The sequence below is a fragment of the Molossus molossus genome, unplaced genomic scaffold (assembly GCF_014108415.1).
Source record: "Molossus molossus isolate mMolMol1 unplaced genomic scaffold, mMolMol1.p scaffold_m16_p_1, whole genome shotgun sequence".
In the NCBI taxonomy this organism is placed as follows: domain Eukaryota; kingdom Metazoa; phylum Chordata; class Mammalia; order Chiroptera; family Molossidae; genus Molossus; species Molossus molossus.
In genome coordinates, this window is record NW_023425344.1 from 16,888,355 (window position 1) to 16,897,894 (window position 9,540).

General features: G+C 53.4%; 1 protein-coding gene across 3 annotated transcripts; it reads left to right on the forward strand.

The window, feature by feature from the left end:
* The first annotated feature begins 4,215 nt into the window (after nt 1-4,215).
* SOD3 (superoxide dismutase 3) lies at nt 4,216-9,540 on the forward strand. Of its 3 annotated transcripts, XM_036277496.1 has the most exons (3): nt 4,281-4,315; nt 4,533-4,602; nt 8,153-9,540. In XM_036277496.1, exon 3 carries the CDS (start codon nt 8,168-8,170, stop codon nt 8,903-8,905), a length of 738 nt encoding a protein of 245 aa, XP_036133389.1. In that variant the 5' UTR covers nt 4,281-4,315; nt 4,533-4,602; nt 8,153-8,167; the 3' UTR covers nt 8,906-9,540. The 3 variants fall into 3 exon arrangements, with proteins under 3 accessions (XP_036133381.1, XP_036133397.1, XP_036133389.1); XM_036277488.1 differs by lacking the exon at nt 4,533-4,602 and having other exon boundaries at nt 4,216-4,315; XM_036277504.1 differs by lacking the exon at nt 4,533-4,602 and having other exon boundaries at nt 4,266-4,332.

Consider the following 9,540-nt stretch of genomic DNA (forward strand, 5'->3'; position numbering starts at 1 on the left):
TTTCCTATTAAAGAAGACTGGAGCTGTGCTGGTGTTGGTTCAGGTGCTCCAAGAAGCACTTTTCTTCCTTTAGTTTTTATTTTATTGTTTCAATGAAGGTTTTGATAAGAGCTTTTCATCTCCCCCTCCTCCATCCTTTGCACCATTGGCCTTTTGTTCTCATTCTTGTCAACTGAGAGTCTCGGGAACTTGCCACATTGCTAACCTTCCAATCCTCGTTCACAGCAAAAGGAAGGGGAACAGGTGGCGCCAACCACCTGTCCCTTTTATAATGAAAGTCGAAGGAAACTTTCACTTTCATTGTAAAAAGCCACATCAGGTTATATCTCATTGGCTATAACTAGGTCACATGACCACCACTAGCTGAAAGGGATGCTGGGAAAGCAGGTGTCTGGCTCTCCAGCTTCTATGGTGGGAGACGGCAGGAAGATGGTAGATGTGGCTGTGGGCTCAACCAATATTTTTAAATAAACACGACTAGGCAGTCATCTGGCCAAAGCTTCTCTCTTTCCAGGCGGAGTGTACTATGCGATTATTTTGGGGAAATCAGCACTACCTTGGATGTGCTTTGGAGTTACTCACAGTGTATCTTGTTCTTCTAGGCAGAGCAGGAATGGCTCTGGCTTCCTCTCGCAGGTCCAGGCAGAAATCAGACCCGGAGGGTCAGAGTCCAAGGACACGCCGCTCACAGGGACTTCACTCGGTGTTCTCCCAAGGGAAGACCCGACACACTCACCTCCCGGTCAGAGAGGCATTGCTTTCGTTCCCCACCGCGGTCACCGTCCTCCCCTGCCAGCCAAGGGGGCCGCGTTGAGAAGCCCCTGGTTCTGACTGGTTTTCATGACTTCCTGATTCAAACGCATCGTCCCAACACCCGAATGGGAAGGTGACATGTCCGCAGTGAAAGGACACTTGCCAGGATGTGAGGGGACACAGAATGCAATCTGAAGAGCGGCGCGGTGGGTTCGGATGGAAAGGGGCATGGACATGACTGGCCAAGTGCCTGGCACACAAGGGGCACTCGATAAATGTTCAGTTATTACCATATCGTTATGAATAAGAACGATGCTGTTTTCCTCCCGGCCCACCTTGCCACTGAGGATCTAGCTCTCTTTCGCCAGATTCCCCACCTGTCTTTTGGACAAAGGGACAGGATCCAGGAGTGAATGATGCAGCTACCCGGTTCACTCCCCTCCTCGGGGGATTTCTGGAGAAAGCTAGGCAGGCGAGACACACTTGAGGTTTCCTCGGGCATGTCAGGAGTACTCTGGTGGGTACACTGTTTGACACAGAACCTAGCCATTAAGGGAGGCAGCCTGAAACCCTAATTGTTGCTTTGAAAATTTTCCTCCTCGTGGTAACAACTTATTTCCCGGAATTTAATTCTATTCGTTTTCCAAACAGCGAGAGAGAAGCTATTTACAACTGGTATTTCTGTACAAAAGAAGTACAAAGTCCTCTAGCAGAGATCTCCTTCTATGTACAGGGTGGGGCAAAAGTAGGTTTACAGTTGTCCGTATAGAAAATAATACAATAATTAATAAATAAGAATACAAGAATAAACTGTTTCGTGTACTCGCAACTGTAAACCTACTTTTGCGCACCCTGGAGATATGGCACATCTCCGTGTCCTAACACAGATGTTCTCCCCATTTCCTGGTGGACAGGGTGGGGCTAGAGCTGGTTTACAGGTCAGTATTTCTGGGTCTCAGGTGCAAGGCAGTCACTGATGGTACAGAGACAATTCCAACGTGCAGACTCACGTGTTGTTTCTAGCTTTGCTTTTATCTCTCCTTTAGGCTGGGAGGTACTAAAGTGTAATAATTAGGAATCTGAGTCTTGAGTTTGTATCTTGACTTGGCTGTTTTCTAGCTCTGCAACTTTGGACCCATTACTTATTCTATCTGAACCCGATTTCCTTGACTGCATAGTAAGCAATTAATAGCAATACCACAAAATCATTGCAAACATTAAATAACATACTGTAGCCGTGGCCAGTTTGGCTCAGCGGTTAGAGCGTCGGCCTACGGTCCAGGGAGACCCGGGTTCGGTTCCTGCTAAGGGTTGCAGTTTGTCCCCGGCCCTGGTTGGGTCGTGCGGGTGGCAGCCACTCGATGTGTCCCTTTTACGTTGATGTGTCTCTCTCTTCCTCTCTCTCTCTCTCCCACTCTATCTGAACAAAAAATGGAAAAATGTCCTTGGGTGAGGATAAAAATAAATAAATAAATAAAAATGACATACTGTATGAGGAGGTATTTTGTAAAGTGTTCAGTTGCAAATTTAGAAAACCCAGTCCAAACAAGTTTAGCAAAATAAAAATTTACTGACCCTCGTAAAGAAGAGTTAAAGCTTCAGGCATGGTGAGATCTAGGGTCCAGATTTCACCTTACTTTCACTCCACGTCCCTCCCCATTGGCCCTCCCCTCAGACAGGCTCTGTCCCCGCAAGGCAAGGTGGCTGCAATAACTCCAGTCTTTCTCCTCCAGTCTCTTCCAACAGTCCCAGAAAAGTGTCACTGCATCTCATTGGCTCTGAATGGATAATCTAGGACCCAGTGTGATGCTGTGATGGGCATGAGCCTACCTCTGGAGCAAGGGATGAAGTCAATATCCCCTGCGTTGACCGGAAGTGCAGTGGTTCCCGAGAAGGGAATTGGGGTTCTTGCCAAAGGAAGGGGACTGGATGTTGCCAGGGTCAGGGTGAATTCCCCCTAGAAGGCCATCAAAATGAGAGAATGGACTTTAACACCAGTTCTAGAATTCCATATGCAGACCTTTTTTGGACCTTAAAAAATTAGATTAAATAAAGAAAGCACCACTTGATACACTAGTCATGAACTTATATGATTATTACTTTAAGAACTGAATGAAAACTAAGATTAAAACGATTCTGATGGAAGATTCACAATGAGAAGCGTGTGGGGCAGGGTGGGAGGCGGCATGGGGAACTCAGAGGAGTCAGCAGGCAAGGACGCCGCCGCCCCGCAGCAGAATGCGGGGCAGCAAGGATGCAGCCTGGAGGGTGGATGGCGGGCCGAGGGGTGCAGTCTCTGAGTGTCCAGAAGTCTCCACCTTATCTTCTGGAACCACTCCCCTGGCCAAAGATCTTCAGTTGAGTTCTTCCTGCCAAGTGGTGGTTCCCAAACGTGGCTGCTCACTAGAATGACCGGCTCTTTAACAAGATAATTCCAGGAAGCTCCTGCCAGCAATTGATTCACTCAGCCTGGGGTGGGGCCCAGGATTGCGGATTTTAAACAAGCTCTTCTGGCGCCAGGACTAGTGTTTGGGTCTCTAGGGGCCCTGTCCATCCCTCCCACTGCTCTCCCCACTCTGTATGAAACAGACCTGTTGACCCTGCTGTCCCCTCCCCAGAGTGTGAGCCCCAGAGAGCAGGGGTCCTGCAGCTTGGACACCCCGGGTGCTGCACAGTGCCTGGTGCGCAGTGAGCGCCCACTGGTCCTTTGCTGAAGGAAGGGGCACGCACAGGCTGTTGGGGAAGTGCCTCTCCCCCCGGGGGCTTTCCTGGGGGAAGAAAAGCTTCTATTTCTGGAAGAGCTCTGTGATGAGAAAAGGTCACAGCAGCAGACGAAGAAAGGCCCCTGGGGAAGGGATGGGCTCCAGGTCTTCCCAGACTCCATACTCTTTTATAAGGCCCCTCTACAACCTCAGTAACAAAGCGACAGCAACGCTGACTGCAGTGGTACCAGTTAGCATTCAGCCCCACTTTACAGATGAGGAAAGCGAGGCACAGGGAGCTAGCTGGTCCAGGAGCCCGTCGTAAGGGACACAGCCTCTCTCTCTCACCGGGGGGCAGGGCAGTTCAAAGAACACATCATGAGTCTTTGTCAGGTGCCCATTTCCATCACAGAAGCGTCCAGCAAAAATGAGTCAAAGCTAAGGAAATTGGAAGAGAGCAAAGGGCCTCTCAAGAAAGAAACCATTGTACACCTTTCCAAACAGGCTATTTCTGTCTAGTTTTTATCCCCCTGCTGCTGCGTGCTGAAGGTCACTGGCTACGTCTGTACTAACCGGTGAAGTCACGACAAGGAATACTTGGCCAGGACACCCGGGGCTGGGGGACGGCTCAGGGAGGCGGGAAGAGAGCGGAGGTGAGGCAAGTCAGCAAGGGCCAGCCTGGCCTGCTTTCCCTCCCCGACTGGCCCCGTGACCTTCTTTCCTCCGGGTGACCACTCCCCCGCTGGCTTTCCGGCACACCCGCCGGCAGGCGCCGGGAGTCAGTCCGCATTCCTGCAGCCGGCTGCTGGGTGCTGCCCCCCGCTTCTCCGCCCGAACGCTCTCTTGGAAGAGCTGGAAAGGTGGGTGCCAAGCTGAGGTTCGTTTCGTGCTTTTCAGAGTTTGCTTAGTAAGCGTTGAGGGCGGGGTGGGGCATCGGGCCTAGGGTTTGATTATCCTCGAGAGAGACACAGGCAGTGGTAGAGGCTGGCTGCTCCGAGCGGGTGGAGGTGTGGGGAGCCGGCGAGAGGGTGAGGGGGGCAAGCGAGAGTCGTGGCTGTTCTCTTTTGGACCTGCCAGGGCCGGACTGAGAGGACTTTCGTGCTAGAGAAGAGAAATCCGGAGGCAGCAAGGCCGCCCTTGCTGGACGGTGCGTACTCTGCTGGTGGAAGCCACTAAGTAAAAGGCACCTGCTTAGGGGAGGGGCAGCGGGGAGAGCCCGGCGGCCCAGGCTCCCAGCCAGGCTCCTTCTAGGAGGAAGCCGAGCACTAGAGCGTCTCCCCCTCCAGACCAGGCACAGAACAAATCCTGAAAACACCACTTGGTCGTCCACAGTACAAACGAAGGGGGAGACAGTGCAGGAAGGTTGAGCCTCCCACGAGATGGCCTCAAGGGACAGAAGTCAGAGGCTTAAGAAGCAAGGAGGCAGGGCTTACCTGGGGTTCAGGAAGAATTTTCTTTTTGTTAAGAGAAAAACTCCATAACATATTATAAGTGTTCTTGAGAGAGAACAATCTTTTTGCTCTATGGTTTTTAAAAATATGTTTTATTGATTTTTTTAGAGACAGAGGAAGGGAGAGAGAGATAGAAACATGGATGTGAGAGAGAAACATCTCTTGGCTGCCTCCTGCACGCCCCCTACTGGGGATGAAGCCCACCACCCGAGCATGTGCCCTGACTGGGAATCGAACCAGGACCTCTCAGTCCATGAGATGATGCTCAATCCACTGAGCCACACCGGCCGGGCTGCTCTATGTTTTCAACGAAGAACTTTGCAATTGGCAGAGCCTCCTGAGGGGTAGGATTGCCTCTGAAGGAAGGAGGGGGTGGTCCCGATGATGGAAAGCTTGAGGCGGATGTCTAGCAGGGATGGTCCCCATCGCCGCAGCCACTTCCTGTGCCTCAGCACAGTAGGCCACACACCAGGCCATGTCAGAGGTGGTTCCCTTGATGTCACTTTCTGGGCTTTCCCCCTACCTGTCACTCCCTTTTGGAGCCTTTCCCAGGCTCCTCCTCCCATGGGTTCAATATCATCTCTCAGCTGACAGGCCTGAAATCTCTATCAGCAGTTTGTTTCTGATCCCTAAGAAAGGAGAACTTTGTAGGTACCAGGCTCTGGGCTGAGTGCCTGACATGAGAGCTGGTGTGGTGTCTGGGGTGGTGTCTAAGCCAGGGGCTTGGAGCAGACCAGTCTTGACCTCACTGTGACTGGATGTGTAACCTCGGGCCAAACACGCGCCACTCTGCACCTCAGTTTCCCCACCTGCAGAATGGGGATGATGATGACACCCACCCCACAGGCTCGTGTGAATCAACACGTGCCAACTGCTTTGAACAGTGCCTGGCACATGTGTCGAGTACATGTTAGCATTTCTAATGGTCTCTTCTAAGCCTCACAGCAAAGCTCCCGGGGGAGTGTCATTTTCCTTATTTGCAGATGGGAAACCGAGTCTAGCATTTTCTCTGCTCCTCTGTAATAACAACCACAATAACAGCTAACCCTTAGAGAGTACGTGGCAGAATCAGATTTTATATCTAGGTAGTGAGTGTCAGAATCCATTCTTTCTTTCTTTATTTTTTAAATCCTACCCAAGGACACTCTTTTAAAAATGCATTTGAGAGAGAGAGGAAGGGGGGTGGGTGGGGGGGGGCGGGGAGACAGAGAGAAACATCGGTGGAAAAAGATAGATTGGTTGTGCCTCCCATATGTGCCCCAACTAGGGATCGAACCCACAACCTAGGTAAGTGCCCTGACTGGAAATCAAACCTGTAACCCCTTTGGTGCACAGGACGATGCTCCAACCAACTAGGCCACCTGGCCAGGGCTCAGAATCTATTCTTTTAATCAACCCACTAGATCACCTTACTGTAATGGTTATGGAAAGTCAGCCCTGGTGCGGACTTCTAGAATGGCACTTGCTCTGGGCCTGGAGAAAGTCCTTTCAAAGTGGCGGACCCCCAAACTCGTATTTTGGAGGCAGCACTGATCCCTGCGGGCAGACTTACAAATGTGAAAATAACCTGGCTTATAATATCCCATTCTGCCCGCACCGTGACCCTCGGTGCTATCACTGTCCTTATTTTACAAGTACTAAGAGAGATGCACACCTTCCCCTACGATGTTAGTTACCATATGTTAGGATAGGGATTCAACTTTGTGTCTGACGCTAAAAATCCCTGGCTGGGTCCCAGAATCTTTGATGGAGTTAAAAAAAAAAAAAGAAGACACAACTCCGACCCACAGAATCAGAATTTCTTAAGGTGGAGCAGGGGCCTCTGGTTTTTAAGAGCTAGAATCTCATGTGCAGCCAACCTGAACGCCTTTCCCAGCTACACTGCCTCTTCCAAGTGCCACAGTTGCATTCCCAGCCATCTGTTGAACATCCCACCTGGGCACTCACCAGCATGTCCCCCTCTCTCCTTCTTCTTGGGGCCTAGGACTACCTACCGTCCAGGCACCCAGTCTCCCCTGGGATTTCAGTCATCCTCAATTGCTCCCTCTCCTTCCCCCAGGGGCTGCTCATAATGTCTCCCCAACCCATGCCCCTTCTACGTATGCTGCCCTCACCTTGGAAAAAGCCTTCATTATTGCTGGTTTGGGTTCCTGCAGCAGCCTCTTACCTCATCGCCCTCCGACTGTCTCTATTTCTCCTTCTTGTGTCTCAATTTCTGCCCAGGCTATTCCCAGTTCTTCCCCTCTCCTCTCCATCCCCAAAGTCCAGCCCACATCCTTCCTCCTGCCAGATTTAATGAACTAAAAGCTATTTCATCACCCACTTTTCTGCTTAAAAACTTTCACCAACACAAGCCTCCCAGCTGATAATCCACATTCAGCACAGTAGATCCAATCTCTCAATTCCTGGCTAAAAATTCCAGCCCCACTGAACTTCCCCCACCCCCAAAACTGTCCTTTTACAGCCTGTGAACATGCCATGTTGTGCCTTCTGCCTGAAATGAGTTCCCAACCCGGCTTGGCTGAAAAGCTCCTACTTGTATTGTCGGACCCAGCTCAAAAGTCACCTCCTCTGGAAGGCTTCTTGGAGTGCCCCAGGGACATGGACACTACTTCCTCCCTAGCACAAGGCTCCATCTTTAATCACAGGATGAACGTGACTTGATGACATTCTGTCCCTCAGTGAACTCCTCATTTAACAATCACATAGCAAATGTTTCCCATTGCCAGGTGCAGGCCCAGGTGCTGGGGATACTGATGAATAAAACAGAGTTTCTGTCTTTAAGTCTACGGAGCATGGTAGAGAAGGGGACAGGGCACAGCGCTGCAAAGACCAAGAAGGCAGGACCAGCAGGTCTTACACATGCCTGTGAGGGAGGATGCCCATAGGGAGCGGCAGGGGAGGGGAGATGAAGAGAGGGAAGAGGTCTGGATGGGCCCTAAAATCCTCTCCCTCTTGCCCTGAGACTCCCCACACATGAAGATTGGACCTGAGAGAACCATTCTCAGATTTGTGGCTCAGAAAGATCCCTGTGAGTTTCTTGAGACTGTCGTGTCACCCACCTTTATAAGCATAACACTTAGCAGAGTTTCTGGAATGCAGTGAGACCTGGAGAAATATGGGCTGAAAGAAGGAATGGCCAAGGACGCCCCTAGGTGGGGACGGGTTGGAGTCAAGGACTTGGGGTCCCGAGATTCTGTCTCTATCGACTAAGCCTCGCTCCGCCCCACCTCCTGGGTGCTGCAGGTGCCGACTCCAGCCATGCGGGTGCTGCTGTGTGCCTGCCTGCTCCTGGTGGCCTGCGCCTCGGACGCCGAGGTGGGCTCAGACGTGTCAGACGCCAGCTACCGCATGCAGGAGCAGATCCGAGACATGTACGCCAAAGTGACGGATATCTGGGAGGAGATGACCGGGCGGCGGGCGGCAGGCGGCGGTGGCCCGGACGCCACACTGCACGCCGCCTGCCAGGTGCGGCCATCGGCCTCGCTCGACGCCGCGCAGCCCCAGGTGACCGGCCTTGTGCTCTTCAGGCAGCTGGCGCCCGGCGCCCGGCTCGAGGCCTTCTTCGAGCTGGAGGGCTTCCCGGCCGAGCCCAACAACGCCAGCCGCGCCATCCACGTGCACCAGTTCGGGGACCTGAGCCAGGGCTGCGAGTCCACCGGGCCGCACTACAACCCGCTGGGCGTGCAGCACCCGCAGCACCCGGGCGACTTCGGCAACTTCGCCGTGCGGGCCGGCAGCCTCTGGAAGTACCGCCCCGGCCTCGCCGCCGCGCTCAGCGGCCCGCACTCGATCGTGGGCCGCGCCGTGGTGGTGCACGCGGGCGAGGACGACCTGGGCCGCGGCGGCAACGTCGCCAGCCTGGAGAACGGCAACGCGGGCCGCCGGCTGGCCTGCTGCGTGGTGGGGCTGTGCGGGGCCGAGCCCTGGGCGCGCCAGGCGCAGGAACACGCCGAGCGCAAGAAGCGGCGGCGGGAGAGGGAGTGCAAGGCCGCCTGAGCGGGCCGAGAGCGCCCGTGCGCCCCCAGACCCCTCCGAGTCCTGCTGCCCCTCCGAGCTCCCCGCATCCCCTTCGTGTGCCCCAAGAGCCTGCCCCCACCTCGATTTTCTCCCTCTTCTCCCAGATACACTCTCTACCCTGAGGTCCCATTTCTGCCATGGCTGAGGTCTCCCCAAAAGTCCCCTCTACCCTGAGGTCTCCAACCAGGTTTGCTGAGACAACTCCCTCGATCAAAGGGCAGCCCCCGCCTTCGGAGCACTCCCACCCCGAGCTCTGAGAACCCGCAGAGGTACACCCCTCCATTTACCATATACCCCACCTACCCTGAGGGTGTCCTAGACTTCTGAGGTCCCTCTCTACCCTGACACCCCAACCCTCACCCCCTGAGCCTTGAGATACCTCTATGCCCAAGGACCACCCTCCTATTCCCCCACCCCTTAGATTCCTCCTGGGCTCTCTGAGACCTGTCCTGAGGTTGCCTGGAGTCCCCACCTCCCCACCCACCACCAATGCCTGCAGTTTGGTGCCCTGCCCAGTCTTCAGCTGCTTTCGGCACCGCCACCCTGCAGAGAGCAGAGACCCAAAGGAGCTGTTTGGCAATCTTCATGTTGCTCATTAAAACTCAGCTGCTCAA